This window comes from Marmota marmota, unplaced genomic scaffold (genome assembly GCF_001458135.2).
Source record: "Marmota marmota marmota unplaced genomic scaffold, marMar, whole genome shotgun sequence".
Lineage (NCBI taxonomy): Eukaryota > Metazoa > Chordata > Mammalia > Rodentia > Sciuridae > Marmota > Marmota marmota.
In genome coordinates this window covers 36,189,467-36,204,828 of record NW_026000005.1, presented here as the reverse complement: position 1 = coordinate 36,204,828, position 15,362 = coordinate 36,189,467, and the positions used below count along the sequence as shown (strand labels likewise).

The following is a 15,362-nucleotide window of genomic DNA, read 5'->3' as shown; positions in this document are numbered from 1 at the left end:
GGCAATAGGTTCATCCTTTTTCCACCTTACTACCTAGGGAGGTTTCCGTCACTCTTCCTCCTTAGCTGTACAGGCATCAGGCATCAGACTGTGAAGGATCTTTCCATAGCAGACAGGGAAGTGTTAGCACATTGCATCTCCAGCATCACCAGGAACAGCACTTAGAGAGGACCCAGAAGGGGAGGGGCAGGGACAGCTCACACATGAGTTGGCTGCTTTGTTTTATTAGCCAGCTGAGGGGTGGAAGAAGGAACTGTGATGGGTCCTGTGATCCGGAAAAGTGTCATTCCACATAGGAGAGGCTTCTTCAGTGAGGAGGAAGTGGGAGGACTAGGTTTCTGAGAGAGAAGGGTCTGAGGTGAAATTGAGGAACAGAACTGGCCAGCTAAGACTGCATGCGTGTTCTGGATGGACTGGCTGGATTGGGCTGCCCAAAGGGAGGCTTCCAGAGACAGGCTGTCATTGGCAAACCATTCCAGTGACCTTGGGAGAGGACATATCTTCCTCTGGGGCCTGCCTGCTCCTCACCTCTCTCCAGACCATGCCCTGGTGAGGGTTGTTGTCACTCTTCACTTGCTAGAGACACGGGGCTCTTTGTCCACTCTCTGGGCCTTTGTGTCCTACCCCTAATGCACCTCTCCTTCTTCCCCTTCTCCCTGCCACTGAACAGCCCAGCAGCCCCATAGACACTCAAGTGTGCCTCCCAAAGAAGCAGAACAAAGTAAAGAAGAGGGTCATCTGGGGCATTGAAGTGGCCGAGGAGCTGCAGTGGAAAGGCTGGGAACTGGGGAAGGAGACCACGAAGAACCTGGTTTTGAAAAATCTCTCCTTGAAAACCCAGAAGATGAAGTACAGGTACCAGAGTGAGGGACCAGGGACCCAGGTCCTGAGCCCTCAAGTCCCTAAAGTGGACTCTCTTTAAAAACAAATGAACTTTTGGGCTGGGGCTGGGGCTCAGTGATAGAGCACTCACCTAGCATGTGTGAGGCCCTGGGTTCGATCCTCAGCACCACATATAAATAAATAAATAAAATAAAGGTATTGTGTCCATCTACAACTAAAAAAATAATAATAATTTAAAAAAAAAAAAAATGAACTCTTAAAATGCTGTATAAAATCAAAGGAGTGTTCAAAACGTGCAGTTTGAAGAATTCCAGAAAGTGGCACTCATGTAACTGGATGAAATCATGGAACAATGACAGTGTCTGAAGCCTCCCTTCCCCCATCCTGGGTCCCTCCCCCTCCTCACTAATGAAGAAAACCACCATCCCGCCTTTTATGTGACTTCCTTGCTTTTCTCAAATGCATTTACCAGCTGTGTCTACATCTCTAAATGACATCCCTAAATTGATTTTACCTTCTTAGGAACTTTATGTAAATGGGAGAATTTGGTGTACCCTTTTAACCCTTTCGTTTCTGTCTGTAAGACAGGGTGACTAAGTTGCCGAGGCTGGCTTGCTCTTGAAGTCCTTTTGCTTCAGCCTCCTGGGTTGCTGGGATGACAGGTGTGCCCCATCAGGCCTGGACTGAAGTTTAATAACTTATCTAGTAATTATTTGGGGTTTCTTCCAGGCGCACATTCATATTTTATATAGAAAGTGGTGATTCTCTTTCTTTCTTTCCAATTCTTGTACCTTTTCTTTGCCTTTACTGTACTATTAAATAGAAAGTGTTGAGCAGAAGTAGTTATAGAAAACAGCCCTGTCTTGTTTATGATCTTCAAGTGAAAGATTCCAATGTTTCACCATTAAGCTGGATATTTTCTGTAGGTTTTTTTCTTTTTTTTCTGGTGGACTTGATCATTTTAAGGAAGTTCTCTTCTATTTCTGCTTTGTTAAGTTTTTCTCATAAACACATGAAATTTACCTAATTTTTATTGATTCTCTTTAGTTACATATGACAGTGAAATCTATTTTGATATATTTAAACAAGCATGGAATATATCTTATTCTAATTAGGACCCCAGTCTTGTGATGGTGAGATTTTTATTGAGATTATCATCTAATTTTTTCCCTCTCTTAACTAACATGGTAGAATATATTGATTTTCTATTTTTAAAATATTCATTTATTTTTTAGTTGTAGTTGGACACAATACCTTTGTTCCATTCCTTTATTTTTATGTGATGCTGAGGATTGAACCCAGGGCCCTGCATGCGCTAGGCGAGCGCTCTACCACTGAGCCACAATCCCAGCCCCTTGATTTTCTATTTTATATCAACCACTTATTCCTCAAATAACCCCAATTGGTCACAACTGAGTATGCTTTCTATACGTTGTTAAATTCCTTTTGCTAATATTGCTAATTTTGTGTTTCTGAGTAAGCTTGTTTTTCTGTATCTCTAGGGTCTAGAGATCCCGTCTAGTCTCTAGGGTCTTTGCAATTTTCCTTCCTACTGTTTTCTTTGTGGAAAGATTTTTGACTACCTATTCCATTTCCTTGATGATTTCAGGTAGGATGCCATAAAATTTATTGTGCAATTCTTGAGTCAGTTTGGTTAGTAATATTTTCCTCAGAGTGTGTTTATTTCAGCATTTATAGGCATAGAGTTGTTGACAGCATCTTATTAATATTTTTAAAGTCTACAACATCTGTGACATTGGCCACCCTTGCACCTCCCTTCCCAGCCTTGATTACCCCAGATAAGAGCTCAGGGATTCTGTTAAATCAAGATAGCCAGTCCCATTCCTGTCTTCCTGGGCCATCATCCTCATCAGAGACACAAGTGTTGTTCTTTTTTGATTTGGGTAAAGATCTGAAAGGATTGTGGGAGTGGCTGTGCCCTCTTGTGATCAGACCCTATCTCCCTCCCCATGGACTCATCTCCTTTTTCTCCATGGTCCCACAACGCCAGCCCCCTCAGCTCTCTCTAGAGTCTGCAATTTTCCTGCCTCCTCTGGTTGCTATAAGCCCAGATCTGAAGTGCTCATCTCTTGGCTCTTTCCTGAAGGCCTCTCAAGACCAAGTTCTTCTTCACAGTCATCCCTCAGCCCATCTTCCTGAGCCCAGGCATAACTCTCATGCTTCCTATTGTCTTCCGGCCTCTAGAGGAGGTAAGTCCCACCAAGCAAACAGTAGCATGATGGGAGGGACGTGGGAACAGGGACCTCAGAACAGGAAGTAGGACAGAGCAGCAAGGAGCTCCCCACACCACACATACACCCTGCCAGCTACAACTAAAACCCCAGCTGGGAGTCCCCCACAGGGCTCAGAGCCTAATCTCCTTAGACAGAGGGACATTCCCCATCAGATTTGGGGGCGTAAAGACTGCAGTACTGTGTTGGTTACTAGAAAGTCCTAAATTTCTTGGCCTCTTCTTGCTCTCTGCAAGTTTCTTCAAAATTCTTTGTAACAACAACAACAACAACAATTTCTCTTTGAGATGGGGGATCTTACTGTGTTGCCCAGGCTAGCCTTGAACCCTCGGCTCAAGTGATCTTCCTGCCTCAACCTTTCTAATACATCTGACTACTGATGTACTGACTGCCAAAATGTCCTCAAAATTCTTTGTTCCCCACAGAAGAGCCCCTCATCTCTGAGACCCAGACAGTATAGGAGCACAGGCTGAGCTAGTACGTCACAACCCAGCCTACTGCCAGGGGTTGTGTTGGGGGGATAACTGAGGGTGGGTGGGATGTGTGGCCCCTAAACACTAGGAAGGCACTGCTGACTGCCTCCCCTCTCCCCTGCCCTACAGAGAGAGTACAAGGACCAGCTGTGGTTTGAGAAGGAAGAGGGGATATTCTGTGTGGAACTGAGGGCCACCCTGCCTTGCCACAAACTAGAGTGCCCCCCGTCCCTACAGCTGCCCATGTGTGCCATCGGGGACACGGTTGAGGCCTGTTTCTGCCTGGACAATGTGGGGTGAGGGGAAGGTGGCTGAAGCTCAGAGGTGACAAGAACAAGCACTGGGAAGAGAGTCCAGGGAGCAGGGGAGGCAGGCATGTCTCAGTGGGGAATAGGGCACCCCGGAGCCTCTACCTGATAAGGCCAAGCAGTAGTCAGATGTACAGTGACCCGGACCCACCCCCTGCCTCCTAGGGACCTGCCCACCTTCTTCACCTGGGAGTTCCCCAGCTCATTCCAGATCCTTCCCACCACGGGGTTACTGGAGCCAGGCCTGGCTTGTAGGATCAAAGTGACCTTTCAGCCCCTCATGGCTGTCATCCATGAAGTGGAGGCCACATGCTGGTATGGGGAGGGCAGCAAGCAGAAAAGCAGCATCCAGCTGCAGGCTATAGGTGAGGCTTTCCTCTCCGCTGTCCCCAGTGCACAGCTGCTGCTGCCTGGGTCTCAAGGCCTTAGTGTGCCCCCACCTCCCACTCTGCCTCCCCACCCCCCCACACACAAGCTTTGCCTTTTCTTTGCTTCCATCATGTCACAGACTGTTTTCCCTGGGGACACATGTCTTCTAGGGACTGTTCCCCCAAAACTGCCCCATCTCTGCCCCAGCCAAATGTGCCCAGCTGGTGGTGAGCATAAGGCACAAGCGACCGGAGGACCGGGATGCTGAGGGCTCGCAGAAGGTGTTGCACTTCGGCTGCGTTGCTGTGGGCTGCACGGCTGAGAGGCAGATAAGGCTGTATAACCCATCTGTGGTATGCACTGGGCAGGGGAAGGCGGGTGGCAGGAGGGGGAGGCAGGACTCAGGGACCCCAGGACTGGGTGTGCTTAAACTCCATTCCCTTTTCATAATAACCCAGAGCCTCCAGTCTGTTCCCACACACGTCAACAGCTGTCATTAGACATTCCTCTCTCCTCTCAGCTGGCACTGGGCTCATGTGACCCTAGCCTCTCAGAGAACCCCTGGAGTAGCCCTAAGAGTGTCCTGACCCCAGGACCATAGCTAGCCCCAAAATGCTTTGGGAAGAACAAGACTCTGTTCTGGGCACACGGCATGGCCCTTCCTTCTTCCTGGTGGAGGCAGCTTCACCCACACCCATGCCAATCAGTACACACGGGCTAGATGCCAGCTGCCCCCACTACCTTGGCTGGACCCCTCTGTACAGTGCCCAGACTGCCCAACTCTGTGACCTGATCCTTTGCTTCCTCACCTGGACCCACAGGTGAATGCCCCTTTTAGGATCGAAATAGCCTCAGACATTCTGGCCAAAGACCAAGCCTTCTCATGTTCCAAGGGCCATGGCATCGTGCCCCCAGGAAAAAAGAAATATGTGTCATTGTTCTTCCACCCTGAGGCCTTGGATGTCAGAACTATGGATTACATTTCCATCATGTCTTCCGGCTGTGTCTCCCAAACTGTGCTCAAAGTCGTTGGTTTCTGTATAGGTAATGGCATCCCCCAGGCCAGGAGCAGCCCAGATTTAGGATTCCAGAGAACTCCTTGTCTGTTCTTAAGAGACCTTGCCTCTAGTCTGTCAGCCTGGGTGTCTGCTGCCCCCTCGTGGCCCAGTGGGGAAGCATTGTGGACACCTGGTGATACCATCCTGCCACTACCCCTAATGACATGGGTCTCTGCTCAGGCTGCAGGGATTCTGTGCCCATCCTCCTGCCCATCTATCACCAGGCAACAGCAACCCCCAGCAGTGTCAGCCTTTCTGAGACATTCTCTGGGAGGCTAATACCCCAGCCCCACCCAAGTGGGAGGGCCCACTCGGAGGGACCACATCTCCTGTGCCCAGGTCCTGCTGTGGCCCTGCAGCACTACTGTGTCAACTTCAACTGGGTCAACCCTGGGGAGCACTCGGAGCAGACACTGTGGATAGAGAACCAGTCAGACAGCACAGCACACTTCCAGTTTGCCATCGACTGCCAGGAGAGCGTCTTCAGCATCCAACCTGCCTTCGGGACCCTGGTGGGCAAGGCCCGCATGACCCTGCAGTGCACCTTCCGGCCCACTCGCCCCATCATCTGCTTTCGGCGGGTGGCCTGTCTCATCCACCACCAGGTGAGTGGTAGGGAAGGGGCTGAGGGGAAGGAATCCCTCAGCGTGAGAGCCAGTGAGGAAGGCAGGCGTCGGTAGCCATTCTCCTGTATTCTGAAACTTCCAGGGCCATCTCTCAGCCATTTTCTCCTTCAGGGCTCCAGCCCAGGCTGTTGGAGCTAGATTGTGGCCAGGAGCACCTGAGGGCTTACTCTGAGCCAACTGGGTGTGCCAAGCTTGTCTGGTTGCTACCAGGTCAGAGACTTTGGTGAAGCTGTTGCTGGTGGGCTGGGGAGAGAGAGGTTTCGGCGTCATTCCACACAGTATGTGCAAGTCAGAGAGTCTGAGATAAGAACCCAAATCCAGGCCTCTGGGCAGGTCATTCCCTTGGTGCCCTGACCTGAGGTGCCTGGCTAAGATGGCAAGCAGGGACTGAAATTTATCCTCAGATCCCTCCCTAGCAGGTACTCAGGCTCTGGGCTCTCTCTCTCTAGGCCTGGAGAGTGGGTGCCTCTTTCTGAGTCTCATGCAGGTGTAGGGTTCATGGGGGCCTTGGGATGGGAGGAAAGAACGAATTTGCTTTCTGCTCCCACAGGGAGGGCCTAAATGCTGGTCTTGCAGGCCCTTGGCTGGCAGTGGGATGGGTAGTACAAGGAATGCCCAGCGCCCGTGTGCAGCAGAGGGAAGGGCAGGCAATGGCTGAGTGTCCCACTTACCACTGAGTCAGCTAGGCGGCTGTCAGAATGCTCCCTCTGCCTACCACCCTGCAGCTCCATCTCTGCCATCCTGTTTGCCCAGTGTCCGTCCTCAGTTCAACCCCAGTGTACCCCCTTACCCCACCAACCCTCCTGTGCCCTGTCACCCATGGAAAATGTCGCAGGACCCGCTGTTCCTGGACCTGATAGGAACCTGCCACTCAGACAACACCAAGCCCGTCATCCTGAAGCCTCAGCACCTCACCTGGTACCGCACGCACCTGGCTCGGGGTCTGACACTGTACCCTCCTGACATCCTGGGCATCATGCTGAAGGAGAGGAAGCTGGAACGAGACAGGAATGGGGCCCTTATGATACCCATTGAGGTACGGTGGATCCCTTGGTGCCCATGGGGAGCAGGATGCCCTTTCCAGGTTCCAGCCCCCTCTAGCAATTTGTGAACAGTCCTCTGTTCCCGAGGTACAACTAGAGCTGGGGGTGACCTTCCTGGAGCTCTTGCAGTCTTTTTTTTCCAGAAGGGAGGGGCAGAAGGAGGGCAGCGGCAGGAGGAATGGCAGTTGGGTGCCATCCCTGTCTCTCCCCTTGCAGGACCTGGAGGATATGCCAGCCCCACAGTACCCCTATATTCCCCCCATGACTGAGATCTTCTTCGATGGTACCAATGACTTGGCCATCTTCCCCCCACCCGTCAGCATAGAGCCCATGGAGGTGGACTTTGGTGGCTGCCCTGGGCCTGAGCCCCCCAACCCTATCCCTCTGTGCCTGATGAATCACACCAAGGGCAAGATCAAAGTGGTCTGGACACGCAGAGATGACTGTCCCTTCTGGGTGACCCCAGACACCTGCGATGTGCCCCCACTCAAGTCTGTAGCCTTGCGTCTGCACTTCCAGCCACCCAACCCCAACTGCCTCTATGCTGTGGAGCTTGAAGCCTTTGCTGCCTACAAGGTGTGTGCTGACAGAACAAGTTGGGGAAGATGGTTCTCTGCCTTCCCCAATAGAGAGGGGCAAGGTGGGGTGACAGCGTGTGACACAGGGTCCTGCATGGTCCATCCTGTTCATGCCCGGCTTCTCCTACTTTCTCCTTGGTTGGACAGCACTCCCTACTGGTTTGATCTGGTCTAACTCAGGCCCTCTGATAATGTCTCATTCATTTGGGGCCTCCCTCTCCTCTGGGGAGGAACTCAGCTGGGATTTCCTTTGGGAAAATTGGGCTAGGGGGTTCCTGGCTTCTCTTCTAGTCCTCCAAGCAGGAAATGGTCCCTACAAAGGAGCTGTGAGCAGGCAGGAACCAGGCCTGGGAACTGAGTCAGGGTGCAGATAATGAAGTACACCAGGGAGGGGCTACTGAGTACAACTTCCCCTGTCAAGAACCTCAGTCCACAGCCTGTCCCCAGGCCTGCTGTGGCTGCTGGGCCTCTTAGTCCCTCCATGTTCCCAGGCAGCCACTTTCCCTCCCTCAGCCCTGTCCACATGCTGTTCTTCGAAGTTGCTAGCTCTGGACTGGAGAAGAGCAGCACTGAACAGTCAAGGTCGGAGTCCCTGACCAGCTCCGTGACCTTGGACAAATTCCTTCATATCTTTTCATCTGTAAACCAGGGGCTGTTTCAGAACTTTTAGGGAGGTTTCCCAAACAGAGTTTTTAATTGCCTCTGCTCTGGTGTCTTGGCAGTGGGGGAATATGGAGTTTGTAGAATAAGGCTGTAGATTCCTGGCTTGGCTGAGGCCAAGCACTTCAGGTTTAGGTTACAGGGTTACAGGCTGTATACCTGTAATAGTCTGATAAGGCGGCCAGCAACCACACGGGGCCACTGAACACTGAAAATGGAGATGTGCTATAAACATAAAATAGTTCAAAACTAAAATTTCAAAGATTTCATACAAAAAGAAAGTAAAATATCTCATTAATAATTTTATGATGATTATATGTTACAGTGATAAGATTTTTAGATCCAGTGGGTTAAATAAAATATATTATTGAGATTAATTTCATGCGTTTTACTTTTTCATGTGGCCACTGGGACATTTAGAATTATATTTGTGGCTGGTGTTTGTGGCTCATGTTGTATTTCCATTGGCTACTGCTCCTCTGGGCCCATTCCTAGAGAATGAATGCTGCTTTCAGATCCTGCCCCACCCGCCTCCTGGCTGTGGGGACTACAAGAGAGGGTTTGCAGAGCACTCCCTGTAGGGCCTGGCTCAAGAGGGGTGGGGGTGGAGGTGGGGGGTGTACAGCTGTTGTACTCTGCATGCACTGTCTCCCCTGCGCCCTTGCCCCCTATCCACCCCAGCTTCAGCACCCAATGTAAGACTCCTGCAGCACAGGGGCAGGGAGGGGCAAGGTGGCTGCCTTCCATGGAACCTTGAGCTGCCTCCTGCAGGTCCTGTGGAGCTACAGCGACATCGAGGAGGACTGTACTGTGTGCCCATCTTGGTGCCTGACAGTGAAGGCACGAGGCCACAGCTATTTTGCTGCCTTGGAGCATCATGTCCCCCAATATTCCCTGGATGTACCCAAGGTGAGTATGGTACCAACAGCAGTGAGAGAAGGCCAGGGGAGCGCTGGCTTCTACCTTGGCCTGCAGATCTTTCTTTCTCTCTATCTTGGCCTCAGAAACACACCCCTATACCCTCTCCAGCTGTCCTGGGGATCTGGGCCACTTAAGGACTTGCTCCTAGACCATGGCACTGGGACAGGGACATTCTGGGAGCTGGACACCAGTCCTCCCTTCTCCCTCTGAAATAGTCACCCGGTCCTCTGCCTCTCAGGTTTAAACCTCCTCAGCTCCTTCGTTGCCAGTGCCCTGTTGACCGAGCGCCTGCCCAGCCTAGGTCCTGGGCTAGGCCCTAGGGAAACAAGGACACAAACCATTAGCCCTGTCCTTGGGGGATACTCCTTGGGGGATCAGAATTCCCAGGTCTCTCACAAGGCCCTTGAGGCCCTTCAGGCCTGTGAAGCAGAGTGTCGAAGAGCTGAAAAGTGTAGGGCCCGCCGCCAGGCCACCAGCTGCTAATTCTAGTTTGGCCTCAGGTGTCTCCTCCCGGCTCCCATCATCAGCTTTTCTCAATAGTCTTCTTGCCCTGGAAAGGTACCGCTCTGAGCCTGATCCTCCCACCAGCTCCACTCCTTTCCCCAATCCCAAACCTGTACCACCCCTGCCCAAAGCCCTCCCTGACTCAAAGGGTTCTCCTGCTGATGCCCTCAGCAGCCTTCCCTTGGCATGTCCTCAAGTGGTCTGTGGCCTTTCCCATAGTCCCCACATCTGGATGGGAGTTGGGTCCAGGATTGAGAGTTTGTGCTTTGTAGCCCAGTGCACGCCCCACCTCAGAGGCTCAAGAAGAGTTTGGGGGTTGGGCAGTTGGGGCTGGATTCCTTCAGTCACCTGCATGAGAATCATTTGCCCCTGAGCTTCTAGACCAGGATTTCCAAAAGCATCTTTCCAAAGGGTGATTTGAGGGCGCTCTAAACAACTTTTCTTCTAACTGGAAGGACAGACCTTGGAGGCCTAAGTTTTTCTAGGACCTATGATTACCCGACCTCTGTTTCTAAAGGTCTCAGCAAGAGGGAAGACAGAGTATTCTTTGGTGCTAGACTGTGGCCTCCCTCAATTCCCTTCTTTTAAGTTGTTGGTTGAGCTGTGTGCGGGCATCTTGGATCTCCTTGGAAATGGCCCACCCACACCCACATGCATGCCCCTGAGTGTGCATCCCAAGGGTGGGGATCTGACAGGGCTCCTGCTTTCCTCTTCTCTCCCACTCCCAGCTATTTCCTGCAGTGTCCTCTGGTGAGCCCTCCTACCGCAGCCTGCTCCTGGTCAACAAAGGCTCCATGCTGCTGATCTTCAGCCTGGCCCCCAAAAGCAGCTCAGACATCACCTTGCGGCCTGCCTCAGGCCTGGTAGCCCCTGGGGCCCACCAGATCTTTCTCATCAGCACCTACCCTAAGGGCACCTCCTGGAAGCAGCACATTTTCTACCTGCAGTTCAATTTTTACCCCCAATATCTCAAGGTAGGAGGCAAGAATAGGGAGTCCTTAGAAGTGGACCCTAATCTGTGACTTCTTTTTTCAAAACCACTCTCTGGGGTTGGCTTGCAAGGCTCCCCTGAACTATCCAGGAAGGTAGTATCTCAGGGAGATGGTCCATTTGTGAGCTAGGCACCCCTCAGGGCCCTGCCCATCCACTTCATAGAATAAGACCAAGACAAAGGGTACAGAGTTCCAAGATTCACACCTGTGGGTGGTGGAGGGTGTTTGGGGGCAGCCCAGGGATAGGGTCTGGATGGTGGACCCATGTCTGACCCTGTGAACTGGCCTGTACATCCTTTCTGGGTCCCCAGGGTTTTTTTTAGTTTACCTTCTATAGAAACTGCCAGACTCAGGTTGGCAGAGGACCTTTGCTCCACCCTCCAAGAGGGGAAAGCTGACCATCCATGGCCTCTTGGACACTTGGGAAGGCCAGGACCATGAGGTAAGTTCAGGCACCACCCTCTTTGAAGGAGGTGAGCATGCAGAGCCGGGAGGAGCCTCTGCAGCTGAAGCTGGACACCTACAGAAGCGTCTTCTTCAAGCCCACCTGGGTGGGCTGCTCCTCCACCAGTTCCTTCACCTTCCGCAACCCCTCGCGTCTGCCCCTAGAGTTCGAGTGGAGGGTCTCTCAGCAGCACCAGAAGACGCTGGCCGTCCAGCCTGCCAAAGGCCTCATCCAGCCCAATGAGAGCCTTGTGAGTACCCTGACCATTGCTGAGGGTGGTGGAGAGTGCCCGTCACCTTCACCTTCAGCGTTTCTTGCCCCTGGCTCTCACAGGCTATGTTGCACCCATCAGTCCACAGTCCCCTCTCCCAACTTGTGAGTGGGTATTATGAGTACCACCTTCATCTCCCCCACTTCACAGAGAATTGAGACTTAGTGGGAAAGAGCTGTTTACTGAGATCAAGGTTAGAAAGTGCAGAACTAAGTCTAGAACCGGGGTAGTCCATGCTCCGTCGTCCATGGTCCCAAAGCTATAAGATTGCCGGAAGGGTGGTGTGGAGCAGCTGGATTTGGGGCCAAATGGGTGGCTTTCAGTAGGGGTGATGATTCCCCACTATAGAACAAAGTGGGCACAGTCTGGGACCCAAAACAGCAGACTTTGTCCCTAGTCTAGAGCCTCATAGGCTAACTGGGGAGGCTAGACTTTGGGGGGGGGGGGAACCAACACATGGTATCTACCTGTCAGAGCCCAGAGACAGTAAGCAGAGGGTAGGGGAGATCACATAAACTTTGGAATTGGCCAGAACCATCCCAGCTCCCACCCTCACCCGCTGTCTCACCCTTGGCCAGTTACCTTGTTTTTCTGAGGCTCTAGTTTCTCAGCCCAAAATGAGTCTTGAAAGTGATACCACTCACCTGCCATGGAAGGCAGGGTGGGGGGAGACATAATGTACCATATGGAGCAGACACTCAAGGGCATGGCCAGAGCCTGACGCCCCACAGTGGGACCTCTACTGGCCAGGAGCCTGGGGAAGGGGGACGCTGGAGGGCCCAGGCAGGGATCATCTCTGTGACTTCAGACGCTGACATGGATCTTCAGCCCTTTGGAGGAGACCAAGTACCTGTTCCGAGTGGGGATGTGCGTCTGGGAAGCTGGCCTGCCCCTGAATACCAAGCCCCCGGCCAACACACACTACATGATCCGCCTGGTGGGCATGGGCATCACCAGCAGCCTCTCTGTGAGTGGGAGTCCCCAGCAAAGTGGGGGGTTTCAGGGCACAAGTGGGACAGACTCCCAGAGGGCAGGGACAGGGTTCCTCCGGCTTCCCCACCCACCGCCCTGGACCTGGCCTTCCTTGGGGGATGCTCCAGGGATAGGAGTAGGATTATGGGACAGGGGACCCAAGGGAGTCCCCCAGCAGCTGGCTGACTGTGCCTCAGGCAGAGGCAAAGGAGCTGGACTTCGGAAACGTGCTGGTGACTAGCAGGGAGTCCAGGAACCTGGCGCTTCTGAACGATGGCAACTGCACCCTCTATTACCGCCTCTACCTGGAGCAACATAGTCCTGTGGGCGATGATCACAACTCCCCTGGTACTCAGACCTGGGCTGGGGCTGGGGTCAGGGGTCGGGGAGGTGTGTGTGTCAGGGAGGGTACTGTTTAAGATGGAGGGTACTGCTAACTGCATGATGGTCTTGGTCAGGCAGAACAGAGCTTAAAAACGTGGTGCTTCCACTTTAAGGCTATGTGGCTTTGTGCAGATGATTATCCTCTCTGAGCCCCAACATCCTTGTCTATAAAATGGGGCTACTGGTGGTACCCACCTCACAGGACTGCTAGGTGAAGAAAAGTACCTAGCAGGTGCCAGTAACCCATCCTGGAAGGAGGGCCTCCCTGTTTTCTGATTTGGGGCTCCTTTAGCCAGTGCCCTCCTGGACCAGTGAGGGTATCTCAAAAGGAATAGGAGAGACCAGGCTGCCTCTTCCCACTGACCCACCGGCATCATCCCCAAGCAGCTCTGGAGCTAGACCGTTCAGAGGGGAGCATGCCACCCCACTCCAAAGACAACATCTGCCTGACAGCCTGCCCGCAGCGCCGGTCCCAGTACTCCTGGACTATCAGCTACTCTCTCCTATCCCACAGAGGTACCTGGTGCCCGGCATGGAGAGTCAGGGCTGGGAAGGACAGAGGGGAGGGGAGAGAGCTGTGTGCAGCAGGCCTGTGGGGGCTACTGAAAATTGAGACAGCAGCTTGGGCCAAGCTGCAGCATGCCTTTGGTATTGGTGTGTACGCTGCATCTGACAGTATGTGTTTGCACGTGTGTGCACTTGAGCTGTGGAAGACTCAACATGAAAAGTTAGATGTGCTGATTTCTTATGGGATTTTTAAACCAATCCACAGCCTCCCTTAGCCTCAGCTTTCTCCTCCATGAAATGGATCTGTTACTAGCCTGGAAGGTGAGCAGGCACCAGAACATGGACTCAGTGAGCTGGGATCCTAGATCCAACACTTAATAACTGCAAAGTCTTGGCAAATTGTTGCACATCCATGTGCCTCCGTTTTCTCATCTATATAATGGGGGTGATAATGGGCCACAAAAGTAGGGACACATGCCACCACCAAGATGGACCTGGAAAACATGATGCCTAGGGAAGTCAGTCACAGAAAGGCACATGGAATCATTCCATTTATATGTGACATCTAGAATAGACAAAAATATACAGACAGAAGGCAGATGGGTGGTTGCTGGGGTAGAGGGTAGATGGGGAGCAAGAGCCAATTGGTACCATGCTCTGCCACAGAGCTACTCCCAGCCCAGTACTGAGTTTTTTTGCAGGGTGATACAAGTTTTCTAAAATTCAGTAGTAGTGATGATTGTACAACTCTGAATATACAAAAGTTACTGAATTGTATGTTAAGAGGGTAGATTTCACAGTATATAAATTATGTCTCAATAAAGCTATTAGGGAAATTAATTTGAAAACAAATAACAGTGTACATTAAAAGCAAAAAATCTAAGTGTGTAAAGCACAAGAATTGGCTGTGTTGTAAATGCCCCGGAGCCTGCAGCCTGCTCTCTCCCCTCCCCATCCTGCATCGCTTACCTGCATGCCCCGCCCCTCTCTTCCACACCCATTCTCCCAGATAACAAGGTTGGCGAGAAGAAAGAATTGTGTCAAGTCTCTCTGGTGGCTGTGTACCCCTTGCTCTCCGTTCTTGATGCCTACTCCATGGGCAGTGCCGAGGGCATCACCCGGAAGCACCTGTGGCGCCTCTTCTCCCTGGACATGCTCAACAATTACTTGGCACGTGACCCCACACCCGGGGAGCTCACCTACCAAGTGCCCACCCGGCACAGGTAAGCTGGGCCAGGGAAAGGGGGACAGGGACTACTGGGAATGTTCGTGGAGCTACCTGCCCATATCCCAGCACCTATCTGAGAAGCTGCTTTTCATCTTTTGGGAGAAGTGACCTCCAAATTCTCACTCCTCCCTGGAAGGACCTGAAGAAGCAAGGATTGTCTCAGGTCTGAAGAGCTAACTCATCTTGAGTTCCACATTCTCCATTTCCCACCTGTGGGGAGATGGGAGTGCCCAAGCTAGCCACCCCTGGGAGCCCTTCCCGTCCCCATCCCCAGTTCTGAGCTTGTTTCTCTGCTTCACACAGCATGAACCAGACCCCCCCTGTCTTCACCCCTTTGAAACTTGATTTCAATTTTGGGGTAGCACCGCTCAAGGCTCCACCCTCTGTGGTACTCCTGGACCTGAAGAACATTGGGATGGTACCCTTGGACTGGTATGGCTGGCCTGGAGGAGGTGGCTTATGGGGGTGCGGGGGGGGCCAGAAGGGTGTGGAAGAGTCACCTTCTCTTGCCAGTGGGAAACCTGGCTGTCTGGTCTGTGAGGAATGAGCCTCCCCATGGACAGGGTGTGCAGGCCCAGGTGGGACTGGGGTCACCCAATAGCAGTTGGGACCTGTCATTGGCTGAGACATGTTGATAGGCTCAGGGCAGGGTGGAATTGCCCTGATGGAGACTGGGCACAGCCATCTTAGTAACCAAATGAATGAGAAGCTTTTATTCAGCACCTGCTGCATGCCAAGTGCTGTCTTACCAGGCTTCAATCCACCAGTGCTCACAGCAGCCCTGTGAGAACGTTCTCTCTTAACTCCTCCCTTGGGCCTTTTTTACAAAGGGCACAGCTAAGACCACTCACTAGTGGGCAGAGCCAGGTTGAAATCCAGATGTGTCCAACTCCAGAGCAAGAAGGCTTTGAGTAGCTTCTGCACGCCA

General features: G+C 52.3%; 1 protein-coding gene across 4 annotated transcripts in view; it reads left to right on the top strand.

Annotated features, from left to right (window-relative positions):
* Nucleotides 1-15,362, top strand: part of Cfap65 (cilia and flagella associated protein 65) — a 32,917-nt gene that overhangs the window by 4,544 nt on the left and 13,011 nt on the right. For all 4 annotated transcript variants that reach the window (XR_007349502.1, XR_007349503.1, XM_048808569.1 and 1 more), the window contains exons 3-19: nucleotides 671-855; nucleotides 2,951-3,053; nucleotides 3,698-3,864; nucleotides 4,042-4,241; nucleotides 4,453-4,598; nucleotides 5,067-5,289; nucleotides 5,643-5,908; nucleotides 6,765-6,965; nucleotides 7,189-7,548; nucleotides 8,982-9,119; nucleotides 10,364-10,609; nucleotides 11,098-11,322; nucleotides 12,152-12,310; nucleotides 12,513-12,663; nucleotides 13,084-13,215; nucleotides 14,216-14,429; nucleotides 14,738-14,866. Coding sequence is in view for 2 of the 4 variants with exons in the window: in XM_048808569.1 (XP_048664526.1) it covers nucleotides 671-855; nucleotides 2,951-3,053; nucleotides 3,698-3,864; nucleotides 4,042-4,241; nucleotides 4,453-4,598; nucleotides 5,067-5,289; nucleotides 5,643-5,908; nucleotides 6,765-6,965; nucleotides 7,189-7,548; nucleotides 8,982-9,119; nucleotides 10,364-10,609; nucleotides 11,098-11,322; nucleotides 12,152-12,310; nucleotides 12,513-12,663; nucleotides 13,084-13,215; nucleotides 14,216-14,429; nucleotides 14,738-14,866 (3,245 nt within the window). In the remaining 2 variants the exon portion in view is untranslated. The remainder of the gene's footprint in view (nucleotides 1-670; nucleotides 856-2,950; nucleotides 3,054-3,697; nucleotides 3,865-4,041; nucleotides 4,242-4,452; nucleotides 4,599-5,066; nucleotides 5,290-5,642; nucleotides 5,909-6,764; nucleotides 6,966-7,188; nucleotides 7,549-8,981; nucleotides 9,120-10,363; nucleotides 10,610-11,097; nucleotides 11,323-12,151; nucleotides 12,311-12,512; nucleotides 12,664-13,083; nucleotides 13,216-14,215; nucleotides 14,430-14,737; nucleotides 14,867-15,362) is intronic.